Here is a 27,385-nt window from a genome sequence, read left to right as displayed (position 1 = left end):
GCTAATTTAAATGCAAATGCATTCCTCCCAGAAGATGGTGCCCATCATTAAAACTACAAGTGAAGGCAAGTTCTGATGTTACCATAAAGTACTATATGAAAAAGAAAGGCAGGAACGACATCTGAACAGACTTCCTCAAGGATAAAATTGGAATCAACAGCAAACCAGTGAGCACGTTTTAAGCTGACAGGATCAAAGACCCAAGACTAGGATTGGTTTTTCATGACCCATTCCCTACCCCCACATCTTACCCTGGACAAAACCAACCCCAAAAAAGACAAAGTGGGAAGAGTACAGAATGGCTTGGAAATCAGAAATACTCCTCTGGGGCCCAACAAATGAGTACCTTGCTATAGAAGAAGTCAAAACATAGCTGCCATTATAGCTGTGAGCCAGAGAGGAGCACTTGAGGAGAGGCATAAGGCCATTCTTGGATTGGACCACCCTTGGGAGAATCATACTGAATATGGATGAGCACAATCCTAATTGCAAGTTCAAGGAGTTACAAGAAAGAAAACCAAGGAAGGGGAATATGGATAAAAATGAGAATTTTTATAGCAGTGATTAGAACTGCACTGAGTAGTGCAGTCTTTGTATAGTGCAGATATTGGCAAATTTCTTCTCTAAAAGACTAGATAATATATATTTCAGGCTCTGTAGGACATATGGTAGTTGCAACTACTCAAGTCTGACACTGCAAGACAAAAGCTGCTGTAAACAAATGGGTATTGCTGTGTTCTCTTAAAACTTTGTCTTATGTTCTCATAAAAGCTTTTAATTTCAAATAATTTGCACATATCATGAAGTATTATTCTTCTTTAGTTTTTCTTCGGCCATTTAAAAGTGGAAATTTTTTTCTGATCTCACAGGCTGTTCAAAAACAGGTAGCAGGTCAGATGAAACCTGCTGGTCACAGTCTGCAGATCCCTAGTGTCATGAATTAGAGCAAGAAAGACCAGCGGCGGTGGCTCTGAGGTCCTGACTCCTTTGGAAGTCAGAGATCCTGAGCTGATTCTAAAACTAGCACAGGTCCAACTTTGCTTTTTGCCCTGTGATTTCCCTTTTGGCTTCTGGTCTGCACAGTTATGTCCTGTTATTCTGCTCTTTTAAGCAGATTCAACACCCCTCACTCACGTGGGCTACATTCTGTGTAGCACTGGTGAAATGCTTAGGTGCACTTTCAAATTAGTTATGCTGGGTAAATAAATGTAAGATTTACCAAATGATAATTGCTATTGTTAAAACAATGGTCATAATCAAAGGTTACCACACTTGCTTTTTGAGTTTGTGTAGAAAAATGTAAAAATATCTTGTCTTAGATGACCGTGCTGTACTGGGATTCTATCTCTCCTCCTCGTCCTCTTGACTAGGTTGGAATTGCCTCAAGACTCTGCATGGGTTAATACAGAACTTGAATGAAGGACCATGCAATCGTGTTTTCAGATTTACACGATGCCTGTGATGTAGGACTGCTGATCTCATATTGTGATCCTTACAGATGAAGAAGCAGAGGTTCCAACAGGTTAACTGGCTTGTGGAGAGTTACCCACTTAGTAAATGGCAGAACAAAGAGTCAGACCACGTTTCCTGACAGCAGTGGCCTTCCTTTTCCAGTATTCCCTGTTTCCTCCTCTTCTCCTGTGTGAACCTGGGATACCAGGTGGCATCTGTGTATTGCAGATTCTCCTTTCCCAGGTGTAGACCAGAGGCAACCAAGTTCCATTAGTGAAGACATGTGCTCAGGAGAAGGGCCTGAATGCCTGTTGCTAATGTGCCTCTGTCCGAGTTTCACCAAGGAATGCTGGATGATCAGCTGCCAGCCTCTCAACACATTCTACTTTCTTTTTTCCTTTTCTTTTTTCTCCTAATGTTTCCCAACATGGCGTATATCATCAGATGGTGAAATAACTTGCATTTGCCCCTCCAAGCACTTGGCAAGCACCTCCTTCCTTTATTCGCGCAGTGGGAGGTTTATAGTCAATATGAATTGTAATAGCTCCAAAGGGCTGTGTTCTCAGTGCTCTCCAGCTGGAGAACTCTCCCAGGCGAGACATGGGGGGAGTGACAACAACTCAACATGAAGTTTTTAATTCCCTTTCGTATCTAACTCGAATCTTGAAAGAGACACCGCTGTGACCCTCCTGGCTCTCTCTCACTTTGCCTTCAACTCACTCAGCAGCCATGGTGCTCAGGGAGGGTGGCAGACGGGTCTTCTCCCACTAGGCTGCCCTATCAATTAGCTAGGCAGTGAAAAGGATTTTCATTTTTAAAGGCACATGGAAACATCAAAGCCAATGTTTAATTTAAGTATCACATAAGGATAGCAGCAAAGGATCTTGATATCATCAAGCCCTGTGGACTGCATCGCCTCTATTTCCCAGCTACTCTTTTTGGAAGTGGGAATGGAGGAGGCTCTTTGTCTGGCCTCACACCCCTGATGAGAGACAGGTATCCCAGCTTATGGCCGAATGTCCTTCATTTATGTGGGAAGAATTCCGCTTACTAGAAATGATGAAAACTACATCCCACTTCAAGACTGGACCATGATATACCAAATAAATTGTTTTTAGACTACAAATAACCTTTCCTATTTGTGCTTTTTGTTTATTAAACCTAAGACATGGTATTTTTGTTGTTGTTGTTGTTGTTGTTAAACTTCAGTTACTTTCTTTATTTTATTTGTTTTTTTAACTTTTTTTGTAACTTTCTTTATTTTAACTAAACTTCCATTTCTCCCCAAATCAGATGCTGTGAATGTAGTCTTTTACTGGTGAAAGAAAGGATGGTACAAAGCCAGTGAGCAGTCAGGTGTTCACTATCTCCATTCAACAGACATTCCTTAGGAACCTGTGGTGTCCATTGAGAATCTAAGCAGCTGGAGGTCTGACTCAAAGGGAAACTGAGGCTATACAAAAGTCTGTAAGAAGGAAATTGTAGCTTGTATACCAAGAGGTCATCTAAAAATAGTATAAGCCAAATTCTAGTGGATGAACTGAGGTATTGAGGAAAGGCATGAAAATTGGACAGCCCCATTTTACAAGCCACATATGACTCTTAACATGCCAACTCAAGTATTAGGAGCAGCTTGTTCATCTTTAAAAATAAAATAACAAAATTGAACCAGGAAGAAATTGACAACCTGAATAGACCGATATCTAGTAGATATCTAATAGATTGAAGCAGTGATCAAAAACCTCCCAAAAAACAAGAGCTCAGGACCTGATGGATTCCCTGGGGAATTCTACCAAACTTTCAAAGAAGAAATAACACCTATTCTCCTGAAGCTGTTTCAAAAAATTGAAGCAGAAGGAAAACTTCCAGACTCTTTCTATGAAGCCAGCATTACCCTGATCCCCAAGCCAGGCAAAGACCCTACCAAAAAGGAGAATTTCGGACCAATATCACTGATGAATATGGATGCTAGGATTCTCAACAATATCCTAGCAAACAGGATCCAACAGCACATTAAAAAGATTACCCACCATGTCCAGGTGGGATTCATCCCTGGGATACAAGCATGGTTCAACATTTGCAAATCAATCAATGTGATAGAACAAATTAATAAGAGAAGAGAGAAGAACCACATGGTCCTCTCAATTGATGCAGAAAAAGCATTTCACAAAATCCAGCATTTGTTCCTGATTAAAATGTTTCAAAGTATAGGGATAGAGGGAACATTTCTGAACTTCATAAAATCTATCTATGAAAGACTCACAGCAAATATCATCCTCAATAGGAAAAAGCTTGCAGCCTTCCCATTGAGATCAGGAACATGACAAGGATGCCCACTCTCACCACTCTTGTTCAACATAGTATTATAAGTCCTAGCAACAGCAATCAGACAACAAAGAGAAATAAAAGGTATCCAAATTGGCAATGAAGAAGTCAAACTCTCTCTCTTCACAGATGACATGATTCTTTATATAGAAAACCCAAAAGTCTCTACCCCCAAACTACTAGAACTCATACAGCAATTCAGCAACGTGGCAGGATACAAAGTCAATGTACAGAAATCAGTGGCTTTCTTATACACTAACAATGAAAATACAGAAAGGGAAATTAGAGAATCAATTCCATTTACTATAACACCAAGAACCCAGATACCTGGGAATAAACCTAACCAAAGAGGTAAAGGATCTGTACTCGAGGAACTACAAAACACTCATGAAAGAAACTGAAGAAGACACAAAAAGATGGAAGACCATTCTGTGCTCTTGGTTTGGAAGAATAAACATTGTTAAAATGTCTGTACTGCCTAGAGCAATCTATACTTTTAATGCCATTCTGATCCAAATTCCACCAGTATTTTTCAAGGAGCTGGAGCAAATAATCCTAAAATTTGTATGGAATCAGAAGAGACCCCAAATCGCTAAGGAAATGTTGAAAAACAAAAATAAAACTGGGGGCATCACATTACCTGATTTCAAGCTTTACTACAAAGCTGTGATCACCAAGACAGCATGGTAATGGCATAAAAACAGACACATAGACCAGTGGAACAGAGTAGAGAGCCCAGATATGGACCCTCAACTCTATGGTCAAATAATCTTCAACAAAACAGGAAAAACTATACAGTGTAAAAAAGACAGTGTCTTCAATAAATGGAGCTGGGAAAACTGGACAGCTATATGTAGAAGAATGAAACTCGACCATTCTCTTACACCATACACAAAAATAAACTCAAAATGGATAAAAGACCTCAATGTGAGACAGGAATCCATCAGAATCCTAGAGGAGAACATAGGCAATAACCTCTTCGATATCATCCACAGCAACTTCTTTCAAGATATGTCTCCAAAGGCAAAGGAAAGAAAAGTGAAAATGAACTTTTTAGACTTCATCAAGATCAAAAACTTCTGCACAGCATAGGAAACAGTCAACAAAATGAAGAGGCAACCCACGGAATGGGAGAAGATATTTGCAAATGACAGTACAGACAAAAGGTTGATATCCAGGATCTATAAAGAACTCCTCAAACTCAACACACACAAAACAGACAAGCATATATAGAAATGGGCAGAACATATGAACAGACACTTCTCCAATGAAGACATACAAATGGCTATCAGAGACATGAAAAAATGTTCATCATCACTATCCATCAGGGAGATTCAAATTAAAACCATATTGAGATACAACCTTACACCAGTTAGAATGGCCAAACTTAGCAAGACAGGAAACAACATGTGTTTGAGAGGATGTGGAGAAAGGGGAACCCTCTTACACTGTTCACTGTTGGTGGGAATGTAAGTTGGTGCAGACACCTTGGAAAACAGAGTGGAGATTGCTCAAGAAATTAAAAATAGAGCTTCCCTATGACCCTGCAATTGCACTACTGGGTATTTACCCCAAAGATACAGATGTCGTGAAAAGAAGGGCCATCTGTACCCCAATGTTTATAGCAGCAATGGCCACGGTCACCAAAATGTGGAAAGAACTAAGATGACCTTCAAGAGACGAATAGATAAGGAAGATGTGGTCCATATACACTATGGAGTATTATGCTTCCATCAGAAAGGATGAATACCCAACTTTTGCAGCAACATGGATGGGACTGGAAGAGATTATGCTGAGTGAAATAAGTCAAACAGAGAGAGTCAAGCAGAAATAAGTCAAGCAAAGAGAGAGCCATCTTCCACTCAGTATATCTCCCTCCAATCTCCTTGTACTCAAATGGGAAGATTCATCAATTCTTAGCTTTACTTTCTCAGAGGCCAGCTTCTAAGTAACTTATTTATCTTTAATTGTCATTATCTGAAGATCAGCATAGACATAGAGCTGTAATTAACCTCTTATTGAGATTTCCCACACAGGTTAAATGACTTGCTCAAAGTAGCACCAAGTCAATGGCAGCAGTTGGGATGGAATGAAGGTTGCTGCTCTCCTGCCTAGAGTGTGATAGATGGAAGTAGCTTCCATTAATAGTGGAGTTATTAGGCATAAAATAAGGAGGGCAAAAGAGGACAAATAGCTACCTGAATGACACTCTAAGGCCTACCGTTTTTTCCTTCTATCACCATTAGGTTGACTGCTAGTTACTATACACTTTAGGTGGTTTGGCCATTCCCTTCCCCAGAGCCAGAGTCAGAGCTATATCACATGGTCCCTCATACAGTAGGGCAGAACAAAACACTGGATTCTGAATCAGTGGTAACTACATGTTCAGGTCTAGTCTGACACACAGTCTAGCAGCCATTTCCTTAGGAGATCCTAGACTTTCTCAACTTGGTTTTTTTCTTTAAATAAAGCTAATAGCAATACTAACCTGATATGGTTGTTAAAAAATCAAATTAAACTGTGAAAATATTTTAAAACTTAAAAATAAAAATCAAACTATTTGAATTTTAGCAAAAAAAAAAGGATGATCTGAGGTAGCAACTCCTTTGGTTGATGGGCTGATTCATCTTTGTTTTTGCTATCAATTATAAAATAGGACAACAGTAAGCAGGAAAATCATGGGTTCAGAGAGGAGTCTCTGCCACCCATCCACCTGGTTAAGTTCTGTCCACCTCCATAGTGGTGTCCGTCTTTGAGCAAGTTACTTGTGTGAGCTCTCTAGGTCTCAATTTCTTCACACAAAAGAATACTAATAACACCTGTGTCATAAGGTTGTCAAGAAAATTAAAGAGTTTATATATGTATAACACTTAGAATAGTGCTTGGAACATAGACATCTACTGTAAAAATACTGGCCATGATGATGATGATGATGACGGAGACGATGAGCAAAGTATGTTTATAGTATGTTTATAGTAATGATGATGTATAGGATCTAACCATTTTAGACTGCTGCTATTTCCCTAATTTTTGCCACTTGTGTTTTTAGTCACAGAAACACTAGCTCCTAGCTTAAGAATTCAGGATTGCCAAGGGATCCTAGGGTCCTTTACTGCTGTCCACATTATAACAATGAAGTAGCGCTCTCATCAAGAGGTCCTTATAACCATGACAACATGAACAGCACCACTCTACTGAGGATGTCATTGCCATGACAACACCTGAGTGACCAAAATCAAGAGGCCTAGAAAAGTGCTGTGATAAAGAGAGAAAACATCAACACACAGAGGAATGTCACTGTTTAAGTGAAGAACAAGGACCGGCCAGTGTGGATTCTTGGCAGTAAAGCCAAAGGAAGCGAAATTATGTTGACATAAACATTGTGGTCACATTCATTAAGTTGCCCTTGATTCTGAAGGGCCAAGGGTTCTTGTTGGAAAACAGATGCAAAGAGGGATGGAACCAATTCCTTCCAATCCTTTCATGGATTTCACAATGTGTCTTAACAATCAAAGTTTTGTTGTTGTTGTTTGTTTTTTGTTTTTTTTCCCCCACTTCTCAAAGGAAAGAAGTGTCTCTAGGGTAACCGACAATAAGAAGGGGACAGTTAGGACTGTGAGGAGAAATAATTTGGAGGGATTCTCAGGAACAAACTTACAGGATTAGGTGGAGAAAATGTCACTACTTGTCACTGCAGGTACTTTTTTCCAGATTGGTGTACTAGCCTCGATCTCCAACATTATTCCAGATTAAACTCAGATTGTCTTCTTTCTCTATAATGTCTGGCATAGACTCAGCAACACTGAAGCAACAGAGATGTTTGTACAATTTCCAGGGCCTAGATCTGCGGAGAACTAAAGTATTTGCCCCAGACAGCTGTCTCCCACAGAATAGGATGTGGGTTGTGTTTGTTGGCACTTCTAGAGTAGTTAATTGGCCTTCCTATTCCATCCTCCCGGGTTTCACCTGGATAATCATCTGTGGCCATAGGGGTAGCTGCCCAAGGCTCACTGGGTTCCTGTTCTGGTGGTGAAGAACAGATGAATTCAAATACACTTTTCTGATTGAATATTTGGTCATGGAAGTTCAGTATTGAGGATTTTGAGAACTTCTGTCCTGGTCTCTAAGGAGGGGTTGAGAGATAAGCAGATATCATCCTTAATGCTTCTTCTCATGGGCTTTTTCACATTCCAGGCAATGTTTCCCATAAGTGCTTCAGCTACCAATGCCCAGTGGGATCTTCACTAGATTTGACGGCAAAGAGTCTTATCTCCAGACAATGTTCTTTAGCGTCAGAAATAGTCAATTGCTTTAGCAACATGGAGACTTTGGCTTTAAGTTCCCAGATCACCCAAAATCCACATAGAGAAATTTTGGTGTCTTTCTAAATTTGTAGGTTGCTCCACAAACACAGACCAGTGCTAACTAATTCTTTTTCTATTTCACCTGAAGTGGAGGAACACCTGAGAATGATAACACAAGTGTAGCTGACCCTTGAACAGCATGGGATTTAGGGGTTCTGAGAACTTATGCAGTTGAAAGTCCACATATAACTGTTTTATAAATTTATAAATTTATATGTTTATAAATTTATAAATTTATAAACATATAAATTTTGCAACCCCAAAACTTAAATACCAATAGTCTGTCAACTGGGAGCCTTACAATTACATAAATAGTCAATTGACACACATTTTGTATGTTACATGTATTATATGCTATACTTTTTCAACAAAGAAAGCTACTGAAAGGAAAATATTATTAAGAAACAATAAGGAAGAGAAAATACACTTACAATGCTGTACTGCATTTATAAAACAAATAAACAAACAAACAAAAAACCTCATCTAAGTGGACCCAGGCAGTTCAAACCCATGCTCTTCAAGGAACCACTGTAATTACACAGCAACAATAGCCAAGGGATGTCCAAGGGAAGCCAGCTGCAGACTGGACTTTGGGAAAATATCCTTCTAAAGAAGGATACTCCCTTCCAACAACCAACCTTATATTGTGCTACATTTTATAGCAAAACTTCTCAAAAGATTTTATAACCCCCTTTGTTCATCCAGCCCATTCTCTCCCTTTCCCTGAACCATTCTCACCAGCCAAGTTCTCATTCAAGTGCATTTCACCAATTCTTTTTTTTTTTTCTTTAAATTAACATATAAATATTCCACCAATTCTTGGTCCCCATCTCCCTTGTCTTCCAAGTGATGCTTGAGTTATCAATCACTCCCCCGAACTCTCCTGTAACCATCCTTACTTTGTAAGCAGTGACAGCTTGCCTTGTGGCACTGAGTGCCATTAGGATGTTGCTGATCCCTACATTTATTTCTCTAGCCCTTGCACCATCGAATAGCCAGCTCTCTTCTAGCATTGCCAATTGTGTGTCTTAAGTACCAAGCTCCTGTTTCCACTTATAAACCTGTTCCTTGGAGTTCCTAGTGGCAGAAAATGATTATCACTAGTCACCAGTGGCACTGACCACAGATCTCAGTCACCTTAATTCTTAACTCAGCCTCACAACCCCCATGTTTAATCTATGAGTGAATCTTGGGAGCTTTAATTCAGAATATATTCCACATTAAACATGGTCTTACCACCTTAAACCTTATCATGATAGTCTGCATCATTATCATTTCTTGAGGCACCAAAGCAGTATCAGAATTGGCATCCCAATTGCTACCTTTACCCACCTCTTGACCTGTCTTTCTCTTTAAGCAGCTAAAATGACCCTTAAGCAACATGTATTCAATCATTTCACTCTCTTAAAACTGGCTGATGTGTTGTTGTTGTTGTTTATTTATCTGTTTTTTTTTAAATTTAGCTTTATTTTTTTCAGTGTTCCAAAATTCATTGTTTATGTACCACACCCAGTGCTCCATGCAATATGTGCCCTCCTTAATACCCACCACCAGGCTCATTCAACCCCTGACCCTCTTCCCTTCCAAAATGGCCGAAGTTTCTTATTCAAACAGATTTCAAAGTTTTTAACATCGTTTCCCAGGCAAGACATGATCTGACTCTTGGTGCTCTTTAATCACATACCATGTCACTTCTTTGTGTCTATAAGCTTCCTCATACACACTAAGCATATTCTGGACACATGGACTTGGTCTTTGCAGGTACCTCTGCCTGGAACACCCTCTCTTGATACAACCCATTCATGGGTTCCCTTCCCTCAGGCTTCTAGATATCTGTCAAGCCTGCTCCTGGTACTCTTTTTTTTTTTTTTTTTTCCTGCTCCTGGTACTCTTAACAGAAGTAGTACCACTCATCCTTCTTTACCACATCTCTGGGTAAATGCGTCCTTTTCCTCCATGGTACTATCTCTCCCTGAGACTAGGTAGCATATTTATTTATTAAACGTTACCTACATTCCCTTGCCACAACCACACAGGGCAGAAGCTTTGAATGCTGTGTTCATCACATAGTCAGAAACACCTAGATATGCACTGCTGTGTTTTAGGTACTCAATAAATATCTATTGAATAAAAGATGATCCTTTCTGCCTATTTATCACAACTCTGTTGTACTCTATCATTTTTGTTCAATTTGCTAAAACCTGATTATCTTAAAAAATAAAGAAGTCCAAAGTTGTTATGATCATTTTTGGAGAAAGGGGAACTAATTTATGTGGATCAATGGATAGCCAATAAATAAATAAATAAATAAATAAATAAATAAATAAATAAATATAAATAAAATCAGACACCAGCTAGTTCCTGATACCCTACCAATTACCACATGGGAGAAAAGCCAGAAAGATAATCCCCAAGCCCCCAAAGCAGGCAATAAGGAGACCAATCCAGACACCTAAGAGTTCTTGTCAATATAGTCTCCACCCACACTCTCACCCCCTGACCCCTATCAACAGGTTCTGTTAATTTGCCTCCCTACATATCTCTTAATTCCATATTTTCCTTTCCTCTCCTGCTATCTCATGGTCTCTGAATTTGACCTTTTAATGGTCTCCTAAGAGTGAGACCTCTTTCTCTGGATCATTTAAAAAAAAAAAAAAAAAAAAAAGAGCTTCGACCTTGCCAAAAGCTGTCACTGTCACCACCCCACCTTAAGGTTCAGGAAGAAAAGGGATTCCCATCCCTTACCACGGGCACAGGCTGCAGCTGAAATATGCAAAGCGTGGTTACATTGCCTTCCACTGGGGCAATTTAATCCAACATGCCTCACACCACTCACTGCCAGAGTTACTGTGCAACCAGAACACCCTTTCCCTCTATCATCAATGTCATGCAGCACTTTTATTCCCCTTTCTCCCCCACTCCACATTCTCTGGAACACCACTCACGACCAAAGCAGAATTCTCCCCTGGGCCCTCAGGCTCCAGGCTGACCGTTCCTTGAATTGCCTTAAGTAATGAAAACCCAGCTACGTCCTGATGGGAATGTTTCCTCTGTGGCTCTCTCAAGAAATTGCTTGATTGTTTGTTTTGACATCTGGATGTTAGAATTAAAATCACTTGGAGATTGTTCCTCTTTCACACTTTTATTGAAAACGCCTTTTAAAGTTTTGTCCTCTGGCAATGTTGCATCCACCTGTCCCTGCTGCCAATGACTGATGTCCTGAACTCCTCATGATTCTTTGAGGGCTTTCAGATGTGGCTTATAGCCCTTCTTGTCAGTAACCTCAGCCACTATCTAAGGTAACTTCAATGTTCCCTTTGATGACTTTCCAGACAAGTGCAGCATCAGCTACCTGAACCCCTCTTCTCCATGGACCTTCCTTTCTGTCTCAGCCATATTCTATGACTTGTCATTGGCCTTACCATGTTATTCTCTAGAACCTACAATCACTAATTAAGGGACAACCATTTCTAATTCAAACCTTGTAACTTTCCAGCATTCTCCACTGTTCATACTGTAACCCCATGCTGACTTGATTCACTCATTCCCTGAACAAATACCGAATGTCTATAATTTGACAGACACATGCTAAGGATTGTTGTACACAGCAGTAAACAAGAAAGAGCATGTTCCTTCCCCTCATAAAGCTTATAGTCTATCGAGGGGAAGGTAGGCAGTACATAAATCTGGTAGCTCGTGGGCTCCTTGATGACCCTGAACTTGTCAGCTGGATCCTAATTCAGGCCCTTTGTATTCACCATCAGCTCTGCCAAGAATGCTCCTGCTGGAGTTAGCCCAATGTCCTCCCACAACCTTCATGGGCTATCTTCTTAATGACTCCATCCCTGTCTACTCTATTTAAGATTACAACACCCACATAAACTTAAACCATACAAAGTAATCTTAATAATTAACAACAAAATATGATTTTCCTGGAGGATTTTTTTTTTGCCACAACATTAAAAATCTTAACGTTGGTTATAAGTGAATATGGAAATAAAAATAATAAAACTAATATTTACTTAGTACACTAAAACTGAAACATCAGAAACTTTGACAACTGAAGGAGTATTTTGTTTAAAAAAAAAAGGTAAAAACCCTGAAACACATGCTGATAATCTTTGTCTTTTATCCTAATGTTTCCCCAGTAATTACCATATACCACATCATAAGGTTTACATATCCATCAGCTTATTTTCTGTCTCTCCCACTAGAATATAAACTCTCTGAGGCCAGGATTTTGTCTGTTTTGTTTATTCAAATGTCTGCAATGCTTAGGACAGTCACCTAACAGACAGATGGTAGCTTCATAAGCAATTACTAAGGAATACGTGAATTCATATAAAAACAATCAAAATTGTTTTGCCAAGAAATTTTCCTAGGGGAAGTGGGGGAATCCATGCCACCTTCTCTGATTCAATCCTTTTCTGGAATGGTGGGTGACAAGAATAAATAAATTGATGAAGGGAGAAAGTCATTTGTTTCTCTCTACCATGCAGATGACTGGCCAAGTATCTTCAACCACAGTGACCCCAGTGAACCATTCAGTAGAGGGCAAAGCAGTGATGCAGGAAATTAGAGAAAGAGCACAAGACCTCCTGGGTGCAGAACAATTAAACAGGAGGGGTCCTGAATCCATTATGGAGGAACTGATAAAGTCCAAAGTCATTCCTTTTAACTCTCTGTTAGAAGAGGGAAGAGGGATTTGTTTTTCAGGGCGAGAGGCGGGTGTGAGCAGAATCAGTCACTACTGGGGGAAGTGGCTAAGATGCCTCTCGTAGGGAACTAAGAACTGTAGCTTCCTGACCCCAAATTCAAAGGTGATGACCAAACTGACTGTGCAGTAACTCTTCGAGAACCTGTGTGGTCTAGCCAGGAAGGAGGCTGGAGGCGCCTTGATCTGAGAGGAACTACATTGGTATTCTGTTCATTCTTTCCCAACTGTCCTGGCTTCAGTAGTAAAAGCATTTTACACCACTAAGAAGATAAAGTATGCCAAATACCACAAGGACACGTAGGGAAACTGAATGGAGTCAGATAATGAAAAACATACCCTGGAATCCAGCAATTTCTTTTCATATCCAAAGCTGTTAAAGTGTAAAACAACCTAATAATAACAATCAAAGCAGAAGACATACCATTGTGTGAGCGAATGATAGTATTTAACATGAAAAAAATAATAATAAATCATGTCAAAAAGCAGCTGCATCACTGCCACAGGTCCTGGTCCAGGTGGAAGGGGAAGGGTGAGAGAACATAGAACTCAAAGAAGCTAACTCAGTGGGAGGAAAAGGACTCACCAGAGAACTGAGGCAAGGTCAACCCTTCATGCTGGGGCCCTGTCCTTTGCTCAGAGGTATTCATGCAAAGATCCACTGAAAGGAGCCTCAGATCACTGGGGAGGATGGATTTCCAAGGCCAAACACAATACCCCAGCTGGAGTCCCGTGTCTGAACAAGGGTTTGGGTCATTTTTCAAGGAGTCTGTGAAAAAGTGGACAAGCCAAGGGCCATAGCCCTGGGCTGGCAGGAAGTCTAAAACCAGACTGTAGACATGTCTCAGAAGATCCAGAAGAAGGAATGGGTCAGAAATCAGGCAGGAAATCAATACACATTAAAAATAAGGATCTTAGAGTCAAAAAGACTTGGATTTGAATTTCACCTTGGCCATTTCGTATTTGTGGGGAAAATATCCTCTCAAATCTCCATTTCTTTATCACTAAAATGAAAATAATGTCCACTTATTAGGGCATTTGTGAGAATTAAATCAAATAAAGCATGTAAAGCATAGTGTCCAACACAAGGCAACTACTACAGAGTAGTAGTTTTTAAACTCAAGTGTGATCACAGTCTCCTGGGGGATTTGCTAATGTGTGGACTTCTGGGTCCCACCTTAGTTCTGGGGTATAAACCAGGTGATGCTAATGTTGCTAGTGCAGGCACCAGCCTTTGAGAATGGCCCTATATAGCAGCGGTGAAACATGCATGCTCTGGAGGCTTGCTGGGGGCTGGATGCCAGCAATGCACCTTGGAGCTGTATGACATCGACCCATTAGAATGACCTCTCTAAGCCTCCCTCTCTCACTGGTAATACATCTTAATCATGGGGCATGTTCCACTCTGCTGTTGTGAATAATCCGTACTGCCATGTGTAAATGTTCAGAAGAGGACCTGGGAGATTTTTAAGCATTCATAAACCATAATTGTTAACTTTGGATAACTGGGACTCTGGTTATAATTTAGACTCTAGCAGAAAAGCAGTCACATCAGATCAAGCCAAGATTCAGGATCCAAAAGCTGGTATAAAGTTAGAACTGCACACTGAAGTCCCGGTGATAAGACTATGTAGAAACGAAACTTTCTCCAGGCTGGCATGGCAATTCTTGGTGGATCCTTGACAAGGGATACCAAGGCCTGGTCTATAGGGATGTGGTCTATAGGGGTGTGATGAAAAGGAGGTCACTGTGGTTGCTGTAGGTGGTGAAGCCCTGCTGAAACACTTCTCATACCCCAAGTAGAGTTGCCTACCCTAGGTACTCATCAGAAATGGGGTATGCTGGCCTGGAGGGACTGCCATTTTAAGAAGCCCTTTGCTGCTGACTCAGCCAGGGCTGGTTAGCATCTGTGGGGCAGATGATACAATCCTCTTGCTTTTATGTTTCCTTTTTTGTTCTATCAAAACAATTCTGCATAGTAACGGTCACCAAGTACCAGCATAAATAGCTTGACTCAGGAGAGTGTGGGGAAAGATGCTGTTAGCAGTGTCTGAATTCAGCAGACGTCTGATTCTACAACATTTTTCAAGGGTTTTAAAATAATTGGGTAAAACCGCAAACAATGTCTGTGGTATGCACTCCTGCCCTTGGTTTCTAGACAGAGGCTTGATTTCATATGTTCTCAATCCAGGCACATTGAACTCATTAATTTCCCTACTAGTCTTTTTATGATTCTCCTCTTCTTTGAAGTAGGAAGCTGCACAGCTATAATATTGCTTTAAACCAGATCATAAATTTTAAACTTATGAAAATGCTTATTGACATTGGCAAATTTTACCCTAACTGTATCCATCTCGCTGTAATTTTACAGTTAAAGAGAATTACAGAGTTAAACAGTCATCTATAAATGCCTTCCCTGGCTTTCTTCTTTCCTACCTTGGTATGTGTGTCTGTGTTTAAACCATTTGCTTAACAAATTTCTGGATCACTTTGCCCCAGACTTGAAGTTGTGCTATTGGTTTATCTTTATCATAATAAATCACTTTTTGTGTATAGGCTGGGCCTAATACCGTATGCTCTGGTGCTACTCTAGACAGGAGATCTGCCACTTTCAATTATGATGCAATTATTTTTTTTTCTTCCACCATCAATGACCACTGTAATATCTTTGCAATAGCAATTACTTGGTTCTCCTGGGATAGCTACTTGGGGGTACTCTGGGAATTTTAATCAAGCACCTATGTTAATTACAAAATGGTGGGGGGTGTGAGGGAGGTGCTGATTAAGCACCTTTGAATATCTATCCATTCTGGCAATTGACTGAGCCTCGGCTTTTGTAAGGATTCAACCTTTTCAGAGAAAAGAATTTTAATTTCCTCCCCTTTTGTTCTTGTCTCATAGATGGGAGGGAGAGAAGGCTCCTCCTAGGACTTTGAAGTCCACATCATTGGGCTCCTACTATGTGTCCTTATGGATGGGGCGCTTGGCACTGATGAACACACTCAATCCTCAGTCCATCCATGTTAGAAAGGTTTTATCATCTCTGTCTTACAGATGAAGTCTTAGGCTCAGTCCTGGGGGTGGACCAGTGGGGAGAATCTTTTCTTATGAAGTCCTTGGACTGGTTTGGGGAATATGATAGACAATAAAGGGAGGCATAAAGAGTCAAAGCTGCTCTATCTTACCCTTTACTTACTAAATTTGATTTGTTTTCAATTCTGGGCCCAAAATACTTAATTTTAAAAAGGGGATGAAACATACTATATCCATAGATTGGATATTTCTTTGTTCAACAATCACAAGGCCTGCAAACATCTGATCCTGTACGGGGCACTGAGGATAGAATAAAACAACAGAACTGTTCCTGTTCTCCCTGATCCTTAGAAAAGGGGATCAGGGAGCCTATGAGTTGCAGTAAGAATTGCCATCATGAGAAACGTGTGCAAAGTGCTGTGGGACCTCAAAAAAAGGGGTGACTCAATTTGTCTGAAGAAAGTCACCAGAGGGTTTCAGACTGGTGATTTTTGAGCATGGTCTTAAAACAAGAGTAGAACTCTATCCAAAAGATGCAAGGTCAAATAAATAAATAAATAAATAAGGTGCAAGGAGATATCTAGTGAGACCAGATGGTATGTGCAAAAGTAAGGACAACTATGTGGTAAATATGAAGTTGTGAATGTGATTGCAGTGCATGGGGCAAATGGGGTCCAGAATAAAATAATGAAAACTCTCAAGGCCATGCCAAGAAGCAAGAACAAAATTAATAAAGATAAGTCTCATCTGGAAGATTCATCACTACCTTGGTGTGACCTCGCAGGTGAGTAGTGCAGGGTACGTCACATCCACCTGGACCTGCTTTCAAGGCCCATCTCTCACAGACAGATAGTCACCTTCTATCAGACAGCCTCTACCCATGCAGATGGAGCCATGAGAAGTAGCCAACCTCAAAGAAGGGCCAGACATTCTAAACAGTCTGACGCAGAAAACTGGAGCTGGAAAATTCACACCTGCCCTCAGGAAGCAGAAAAATATAGGAGACATACTGGCCATTTCCCAAACCCACCTCTAGGATGAAGGAACAGAGAAACAAAACAAAACAAAACAAAACTCCTTCTCTTAACTGTGTCTCTTAGATTCTCAAACTCCCTTGGAAGACAAGCAAGCAGCTGGTAGCTCAGCATGCTCCCTGGGCAGGGAGCCTGCCCTGGAAAGTAACAAAAAGACACAGATCCCAAGGCTTCCTTTTTTCCCTCAGGTCCATCTTTCTTTGGAACTTAGGCTACTTGCCTCCTGGCTTCATAGCATGGGAGGCCATGACTGGAGAGTTAATTTAGTCACTGTGTCCCCCTTGGCTTACTGCAGAAAAGATTTATGGCCTATATCGATTAACTACAGGGCAACTAGACCAAAATGAGAGTCTGAGATGTCCAGAGTTGGCATAGAAACCTTTTCTATACGTCTTTTTCTTTCTTTCTTTGTGTGCATATGTGCATGTGTGCTTTTTGGTTCTCTCCTGCTGGGTGGTAACCATCTGTGGGTAAGAAGATGCCTTTAGTTCCATTTTGTCCTCCTTCCCTCCCATCCCTGGCTCCTCTTTGCTGAAGAACTTTTTCTTGTCTGCCATCCTAATGATCTCTGGGCCACATGGGGCCCCTGATGTTGGCGCTGACAGGCTGCTCATTAGTGCCAGGGTGCTGCAGTCAGCCGATGGCATGCCACAGTTCTGCTCCTGACATTTTTTCACGGAGCTGTCACTGGAGTCATGGCGCCTGCCAGCTCTGGTTGAACTCATGCTGTGATACCTCCAGTGCCAATTAGTACTTTAGTGTCCTGCTTGGCTGGGGAGGACAAATCCTGAAAAATGGGAAATAGGTGGGTGTGGCAGGGGGGCACAGAGGGAAAGACTCAGCGCATTGGCAAAGAGAAGAACTTCCATCCAAGGGTTACTTTGTCCTCACCACCTTGGTGAGTCTTTTGGTGCCTTTGAAAACTATGAGAAACAAGGCCCAGAAAAACCAACTGCTCCCTGGGGCTCTTCAAGTAGAGCAGGAGAGCTGGGATAGGAAGGAAAGAGATTTGGCACCTGAGGAATGTTACTTAGTCCTACAGGTATGGGTCCACAGCACGCTGTGGAAAGAGATGGGTTCCTTAATAAGGGCTGGGTTTGGAACCTAATGGACATGTGGCCCTGCTCTAATTCTGCCCCCCAAAGTCTTTAGATAGCCCCAGAAAAATACAATCAATCTTGTTCCCACGTCAGTTCTCATACTACGGGGGGCGAAGAGGGGGGAGGCAGAAAGAATTTTTCAACTAATGTTTCTCTTTTTTTGTACCAAGTTTTGTATATTTATTTTTTTAACCCAGGGGGAGCACTGAGGGTTTAGGTGCAATTAGGGTTGGGAAAAGTAAAACACCAAAAGGTTCAAGAGACCCAGAAAGGCTAGATGAAGGAGAGGTAAGAGAAACACACACATCGGGAGAGTGACTGAGAGGGAGTGTGGGGGGTAGAAGGGAGCTCACAGAAGACCCACTTTCAAAGCCACTTGTGAGCCTTCTCAACTTTTTCAAAAAGAGTACTTGAAAAGGAGTCTCTCCTTCAAGGAGAAGCCAAGCTCTGCCACAGCAGGTCCCCTAGTAGGGGAACTTCAGGAAAGGCTTTATAATCCTGTGAAGACCAGAGAAAATGTCCTGGAGACTTCCCAGTAAACTTTCAGCAGGAAACACACAGGTCTCAACAGCAACATCAAAGTGGAAGAGAATTCCTCAAGGATCAGAATGAGTCTTTGAACCAAGAGAACAGGCTTGCCTCTCTGGGGCACTGGCAAAGGTAAATGCTCATTCACTGAATCAAAAAATACTTCTTTGACACTTTCTAGGTGCTGGGCATTGTGCTAGAAAGTGAAGAAGCAAAGTGAGATGTAGTCCCTCAGAGATATTTGTGTCAAAGAACTCATGGATTAGAAATCAGGACATCTCTATAACAGCTCGCTGGACCTTGCTAAGCCCTCAACCAATATCTGGGTATAAAGTATTCTTTCATCAGCCTTGGTGAGGTTTTTATTTTCCGTGTTTTGTTTGATGAGAGAGAGGAGGAAGTCAGTGAGTGCACTCATGAGGGCACCTCCATAAGGACGTTCAGTGATCCTTAATTCCATATGTATAGAAGAACCTGCATATCAGTTGTCAGAGTCATTCCTTCCCCTGAGTTTCAGGGTTGTGGCAAGAGGGGAAGCTCAATCTCCTCTCTAAAGCCCTTACAGTGCAACAGCAACTGGAGACATAAAAATTGGGCTTTGAGAATACTTTTCCATGAAGAGAGAGGTCCTAAAAAGCACCTTTTAGGATACCCTGAAAGAAATAGTATTTCTCTTTATTTAGGGAAGACTCAGAAGAATAGAGGACATTAAAAGTATTCTTTTGGACAAAGGAACTCTAGAGCTTGGGGTTGTGTGAAAATAAATTCTTGCATGTCTAGATGAGGACAAAAAGATAAGGCACAGAGCCATGAATGGGGAATGTGTCTAGAGGAAACAGGGACCCCTGATGCCATTTGGACCCTTGCAGGAGGATGCTGGTACTTATACAGAATTTGGCAAAAGGCCAATCAAACATTTTTGCAGATCCAGGTGGAATTTCCATGTGAGACAGGGAGATGAGGGCACTTCTTTCTGAAATGACCAAGGCCCAAGAAGGTGGAAGAAATACCTGCACACTCCAAAAAAGCTGTGTAGTGGGAGAGCAGGTATCCTTATAAAACTCATGCACTTTCATCTTGACCTGTTAAAGGTGGTAGGTTCATGAGAGGAACTAGAAGACAAATCGCCAATAATAAAAGAAAACTATCTTCCATGATCAATAGTAGCATGGAATTGTGGCTTGGGATGCCACCTTGAATATGGACAGTTGACACTGGATAGGGACGACTGACATTTCTTCATCCAATGTAAAGTGCTAGGCCGATGGTTTCATGGACAAGGTCCCTCCACCCTCCAGATATCACACCTAAGTGGCGGTGTATCAAAATGTATGGGCCATTACTAAAATGGTGGTTAAGACCCCTATTCTCCTTTTTTATGTAAGAAGTGGTCAAGGCTAGAAATACATATTCTAAAGAAGTTTATATAAGTTTTTTTGTTTTTTTTTTTTTTTTTTTTTTTGCAAACAGCACCATATGAGTTATGATGGAAGAAACTAGGATTTCTCAGGAATGTACAAAACAAACAGATCAGTCTGGAGGGAGAAAATGCATTGACGCCATCAGTGTTGCCAATGTGGTTAGCCTCCATCAGTGATCCATTCGGGGATTATAATGGTTATGCCTGTGAGAATGGTCCAGATTGAAGTATGATCCATCCACACAGAATGGGACAAAATATGACAACATCTCCCAGCCTCTGGAGACTTTACTAAGATGTGTCATATCTTTTTTTCCCCAAAGAATCCCAAGATTGCTCCAACTTATTTAAAAGAAGTACCCTTTTGGAAATATTTAGTGGGGAAAGATGAAGTTCTGACTGCTAAGGGTCTCCAGTTTCAGTTCAGATCTGGCAGCAGCCCAATGACACCTCTGATCTCCAAATAATCAGTCACAGAGAAAACGGCCCCGTGGTGAGTTCGAAGTGATTAGTTACTGCTTGGTGTGTCTCATCAGTTTGAATCTGGGATAGCTAATCTGGATCAGGGATCTGGAAAAGGCTGTTCATCTAAATTACTCTGATCCACAGGTAGATTCTGATTATCCTGCTCCTCTCCTCTTGATCCATCTTCTGTTTCCATAGCAGCCAAAACCCCAGTAAAATGGAAGCATCTGGCAGAGAGGCTCAGGTAAAGTCCCTGGGGGAAACGAGTTTGCTGGATGGCCCACAAAGGGGGAAAAGGACTCTAAGGTGTGCCAGTGTGAACTTCAGCAAGATAAAAGAAGAGGGCTCCAATGCCAGAGGAGAGACAGAGGTAATTGTGAGAAGAAAGGGTGGGAGCAGGGGACAGGAAGAAAAGGAAATGTGGAAAGAAAGAAAATTAATGCACAAATGTTTAGGACGCTGGGAGAGAAAGGGAAAGTAAAGAATACAAAGACAAAGTATGAAAGGGGAAGACAAAATGAGAAGTTGTACAGAGGAGAAGAGGGAAAAAAGAAGTCGGAAAAGGACAAAGAGCTGAAGAGCCAGAAGAGAAAAAGAAGATACCAGACAGAGACCAAGAGAGACCTGCACGAGGGTAGGGCCTAGTGCCTCTTGAAGTAAAGCAAAGTGGGTTTACCTGGGATGGTGAATGTTCTGCAGATTCTAAAGGCACAGGCTGCCTTGGAATCCAATAGCAGTGGGGACTCAGCATTAAACAGTGATGAATGGTGTGTACCACGGACTAAGAATGTCTGCCCATTTCAATGACCCCTCCTTTCGATGTGCCCTAGGGCCATGTCCTTTTGTGGATGGTCCCGTGCACAGCAGATGCCTCCTCCCAGATTTTGGGCCAGTCCATTTTAAGGCCACTCTAAATCGAGAGAATTGCAGACATGCGGGTACTCTCTCTGATCCCTCTGCTCACAGTGGTGGCGTCGGAAATGGTGATATGGGATAGCTCCCATCAATTCAGGCCAAGCACACTGAAGATTTCATGTCTTCTCTGAGAAGAGAAGGGCAAATCTGTCACTATCTGCGAGAGGGAATTAGGTATTAGGGCCCATTCATAGCCCTAAACAGATAATTGGATAAGGAAGATGTGGTCCATATACACTATGGAGTATTATGCCTCCATCAGAAAGGATGAATACCCAACTTTTATGGCAACATGGACAGGATTGGAAGAGATTATGCTGAGTGAAATAAGTCAAGCAGAGAGAGTCAATTATCATATGGTTTCACTTATTTGTGGAGCATAACAAATATCATCGAGGACATGGGGAGATGGAGAGGAGAAGGGAGTTGAGGGAAATTGGAAGGGGAGGTGAACCATGAGAGACTATGGACTCTGAAAAACAACCTGAGAGTCTTGAAGAAGCGAAGGGTGGGAGGTTGGGGGAACAAGGTTTTGTGTATTAGGGGGGGCACGTATTGCATGGAGCACTGGGTGTGGTGCAAAAACAATGAATACTGTTACGCTGAAAGGAAAACAAAAAAAGATGCAAATGGAGTGGACACTGTGATGCTCTGCCACTTTCAGAAGGGAGGTAGGGGGATGCCTGTCCCAGGAGATCATGTGCTGCTGGTGAGTAGAACTTGGGTGCCACCACTTGTGCATACTGTCCCACTTAAAGTCTCCTGGCCCCAGGCTACTGTCCTTCAGGTGACAGTCCAGATTCCATGACGGAATGCTCTGCTGGTGTAAAAGAACACCCTCTCACCTCAACATTGCTAAAAGGCAAAGCTAGCTCTAGAACTCTCCACAGTGTCTGCTGAGAAATTGCACAGGTCTTCATGTAACTCAGCTTCTCCCTTGGCCCAATCCTCCTTCCTTCCCTTCCCTTTCACAGGAGTTGATCCCAAGAGCTCACAAATAAACTTCTTGCACACCAATCACATTCTCAGGGTCTGTTTTTGGGGCCCCAACCTGCAACACTAAGCAGATATCTACTACTATGATTCCCTTAGAATCCTTAAACCTGCAGCAACACACAGACATTTATGCATACATGCAAACACACACACACACACACACACACACACACACAAATATAGTTCACATTAACCAGCAATAAGCACTGGAATGAAGCATCTTTATTCACATATCTGCTCAAATGTCACCTTTTCAAAGGCCTTCCCCAACCAAACCTCTGGTTCTTTAGTCAATGTAAACTGCTCTATCTTCTCATCCTTTTCCATACCTGTTTTACTGTATATTCATTTTTTTTGTCACTTATCTCCTGAGATGTAAGCTCATGAGAACAGAAACTTGTATGTTTTGTTTTATTGCTACATCATCAGTGCTCAGAAGTGCCTGGACTATTACAAGCACTCAGAACATATTTAAAAACAAATGCAATAATTTAATGCACCTTGCATAAAAGCTAGCTTAATGATAAATGACATCTCTCCTTAAATTTTAAAGTTTTAACGTTCAATCCATGAAAACACAAAACAACACTAAGTCTGGTCTACAAAACACCTAGACATTTAGACAAAGCAAAATTTTCAATTTAGTCACACATTGTCCTATATTTGTTATCTGGGATTAATCAGAGTGAAACAACAACAGAACCACAAAACAGTTAATGGGCTAGGGACCAGATATTTGTCAACACTGAAGAAACAGACTTGGACATTTTCCCTTCAGGACTATGGCCATTCAACACTTTCATTCATCATTGTGTGTTTGTGTTTTCAGTATCTTACAGCAACCACCTGAACAATGCCAGCTTTGCTGATTGTTGTATCAGCAAAGTGGACCAGTGGAGTTCACCCAGAACATCTTACCACCATTTCACCCAGAAACAAGTGGGATTCATTTCCCCAGAATTTGAGAGATACTCAAATACGATTTCTGAAATCTTAAAAGATATATTCTTGTCTTACAGAGAACACCGACATTTTCTGCAGAGGCATAAGTACATTGTTATCAGATATCAAAAACGTAGGATCCTTTGGACAAAGTCACGAGTGCCAAGATCTCCTAGCCATGGCCAAAAATTCTTCCATTTCCTCTCTTACCTTTTGGGGAAATGTGTCTCCAGGTAACTGTAGGCTCTGGTCTACCCGTTGCTATGCAGGTGAGGCTGATATTGTTCCCTTCATTAATGGAGATATCTGAAGATATCTCCACAATTTTGGGAGATACTGTGGAAACAAAACAGAGAGAAGGAAAATAAAAATCTTGTTAAAACATTCTTTTGTTATCTTATAATGATAGTTGGCAGAAAAACTGAAATATCGGGGCTATAGGAGTAAATGATGAAAAATTAGGGGAATTACCTTAAACGTGAAAGAAATATCTTACCTTGAATTTAACTTCTATTTCCTCCCATTTAAACACCGAGTTTGGGAGTCTGAATGGGAATGGATTCCACTGCAATACTGCAAGAACTGTTCTCCTAGCCTCCACCCGCTTCCTTCTCCACTCTCACCCCCACCCACCTCCGACAGACATCCACGAGTCATTCTCCACGCTGCATTCTGAATCCTCTTTATATAACTCAATTCTGATTTTATCCTGTCTCTGCCTAAACAGTTGCTCCCTATCGCCTACCTGAAAATATTCAAGCTTCTCAGACCCGCACACTGGGTCATTCAGAATCAAGGAACATTCTGTGTTTCCACTGACATTCCCGGTCATCCTCCCTTTCCTTCCCCTCCTTGTTATCCCTGACCCACCACGTCCTTCCAGGCCATCACACATTCAGAATCTGTATTGTTCTTTATGTCCTTCTCTCAAAACTTCTAGTCATCTTTTCAGGCCCAAATCAGGTGCTATGTTGTTTCAGCTTTCCCTACCCCTACTCCTCTTTGTCCTCCGCAAATTTAAGTTACTGCTGCTCCTCATCTGTGTTCCCAGAGTACATGACACATACCTGATGTGGAGTCAGAGGGCATATCAGTTAGTCGTAACACACTTGGTCTCTTTTCCTTCTGCACCCTAACTTAATCCCCCAAGGAGAGGAGGGATTTATCTAATTGCTAAAATTGGGAGCAGGACCCTGATTCCTTCAGTCTTCTGTTTTGGGAACAGGCTTCTCTTAGGAACCTATATCCTGTTGTGGTCCTCATACCTACTTCACAGGAACAGCCTCCTCCAGGGACCTGTAGAGACCACAACACAGCCAGCACTTGCCCGTGTGCACCTGTTTCTTTCTGGGGATCCAAATTAGAAGCTTGTTGTTGAAGCTTGTTGTTGCTGCACATCTAAGCCTAATTCTCTGTTACCATCTTTACCCCCAGTGAATGTGATATTCAGTTCAAGTATGACTGCTCATTTGTCTTATCTGCCAATTGGTTTATAAAGCAAGGCTGTCATTTATTGAGCTCCCAGACTCTAATTCTTGGCACTTATCCTACTATGTTTTGGTTATTTGCTTAGCATCTCTCATCCACTAACCAAGAACATTTTGACAGCCTAAGTCATGATGTACTCATATTTATAGCTGCAGCAAAAGCCTAACAAGTATTTATAGAATGTAATTATAATGGTATTCAAGGGAACTGCCTTTCTGACCTGCTACATGTGTATAACAACATTGGGACTGGATCACTAATGCTTACCAGTTCAACCCACCGACACTAGTTTTGGCACCTTAGTTCTTTACAAATTAAGTGGTCCCTCCATCCAGCTCACTTACGGTTCTTTATATGAGGTCCTTCCCTTGAATAAGTCCTTCTTTGAGCCACCAGATTGTGCAATTCAAAGACACATCATCTACCCAGTATACAATGCTAGCTGTCCTGCTGGAGATCCCAGGAAACATTGACCTTATTCCCTGTCCCAAGGCCAGAGGATGACCCTTATGTGGAAATCAAATTGATTGGAAATTTCTGTGATGAATTTCTTCTGTTTGGACTTCTAATTGTGTTGGGGTTTCTTCTCCATGAAAGGGGGTTATCATGGCAGTATCTTCTTCTGATTTTTGTTCCTTTCTTCCTTCTTGCATTTTGTCTCTCACCCCTTTCCAACACTCCTGCCAACTGGGAACACTCACTAAGAAGCATGCATTACACTTTTGGTTCCTAATCACCAGGCCCTTGCTGCTGATTTTGGTCACTTAGACTTTTCTCTCCAACTATGTATACCTATTGGAATTGCTCAAGGTCCAACTGAGTAACCACCCCTTCCATAACATCTTCCAGATATCTCTAAATAGATGTGACCTCTCTTTCCTGGGGATCCCATAGCCTCTTCCAAGGAATTTAAAATAAACTTGTTTATATTACCCCAGTATCATCTTTCTTCTATGCTATAAGGTATCTGAATATAACTATAGACCAAGAGCCTTACTCTTCTTTTTATTTTCTGCTATCATGAATAGGGTGTCTTGCATAAAGAAAAATACCAATTAATCATTTTTAGATTAAATCCATATTGAGCTTCAGAGATTGAGGCAGTGTGTGTATGTGTGTGTATGTGTGTCTGTGTGTGTATGTGTGTCTGTGTGTGTTTGCCCATATCCTTGCACTCTCACAACTAATTGGTAGGAGAGTCAATGTGGCGAGGGCTGGGGAATGACCATTGGTTCTATGATCCAGGACCTCTAAGATATAACATTGCAAATTTTACAGCTGTACCATTTTATAAAGACTAGCTTGAATCTTCCAGGACAGAAATATAATTGATGAGTTAATGACTGAACACTTGATTTGCTGACTGTCTGAAGGATCCAAATTTCTAAATGCTCTCAGTCTTAAAATCACTTAAACTTGATGTATTTTATTTGCAGTTTTAACTGGAACATTAAATATCATTTCTTGCACCAACACTCCCCCGACCCATACATTTGCCTGGCCCTTGCTCCCGCCCATCGCTGGCACCCATAGAGCTTTGCTTGCTTCCTGGAGGACAGGCTGCTTGCATAATGACTGTGCTGGCCTTGCAGACGTTGCTTCGACTGCACAGGTAAGTAATTTATTGATCTGTAAAGCACTCCGAGATGCTCTGCAAGGGATTATGCCACGCCAACGCCATGCAATAAAATAAAAAATGATGGACTTTGTGAACACAGGGTGATTTAGGGTTTGTAGTTGGAAGTGTGCTTAAAGTACATTTTAAGTGGAAATCAGGCGGGGTAATGAATTACTCTTGCTTTGGAAGGGCTTACTGGAGTTCATTTTCCTGGCTTCTTACATGATAGCTAATCTGCTAATCATACACTAGAGAACAATGGACAGTCCCCAAGTAGAATAGAAGGTGTTTTGGGCCAAAGCTGTCAGCACAGTAAGTATATTAAATGAGACAATCACACCTCATGCTTGGAAGAATCATCTAGAATTGTCTCCCTCCACTAACAATTGGAAAGCATCCAACTTATGAAGTAGAAGTTGAAGAAATGTTCACCGTCCTTCCAATCCTTCACAGGAGTCCAGCTCAAAGGTGGCAAATGGTTCCAGCAGAGTTTGAAAGGCAGACCATTCGTGGCATCGAGCTGAGGTGGTTTGGCCAGAGTTACAATCCCAGTTATCAGAACAAAATTGGCATAGTGCCTAAGATGCTGGGGGATTTAGAGTATCATTTTCTAGGTGGCAAGTGCTAGCATACTGTCAGTATTTAAAATTAAATTGAATTGATAAGGATGTACTATGGCCTTAGCTAATTCATGTTCATAAGAAAGTTCTGGCCAACTAAGATAGAGCTATTTATATATTTGTATTGTTTCCATGGATACATTCTGCATCTTACCTCTTTTCTTTATGCAGGCTGTTAGAAATATATTAGGACTGCTTTGTCTTCCTTCCTTCCGTCTTCCCTTCCCATCCCTTCCTTCCTCAATATTCATTGATCACTTCCATATACTAGCATCATGCTTAGCGCTAAGAACTCAACACTAAAAAAAGACATAGCCCTTGTCCTCAAGGAGTTTGCAGTGTAGAAATGTAAAAATAGATCCCACAAGTGT

At 41.3% G+C, this 27,385-nt stretch overlaps 1 protein-coding gene across 10 annotated transcripts in view; it reads right to left on the bottom strand.

Annotated features, from left to right (window-relative positions):
* NTM (neurotrimin) overlaps positions 1-27,385 on the bottom strand; it is a 939,904-nt gene that overhangs the window by 91,338 nt on the left and 821,181 nt on the right. For all 10 annotated transcript variants that reach the window (XM_032356562.1, XM_032356566.1, XM_032356568.1 and 7 more), the window contains one exon: positions 23,499-23,624. In XM_032356562.1, the coding sequence (XP_032212453.1) occupies positions 23,499-23,624 (126 nt within the window). The remainder of the gene's footprint in view (positions 1-23,498; positions 23,625-27,385) is intronic.

This window comes from Mustela erminea, chromosome 9 (assembly GCF_009829155.1).
Source record: "Mustela erminea isolate mMusErm1 chromosome 9, mMusErm1.Pri, whole genome shotgun sequence".
NCBI classification, from domain to species: Eukaryota; Metazoa; Chordata; class Mammalia; order Carnivora; family Mustelidae; genus Mustela; species Mustela erminea.
This window is presented reverse-complemented; position numbering and strand designations above follow the sequence as displayed.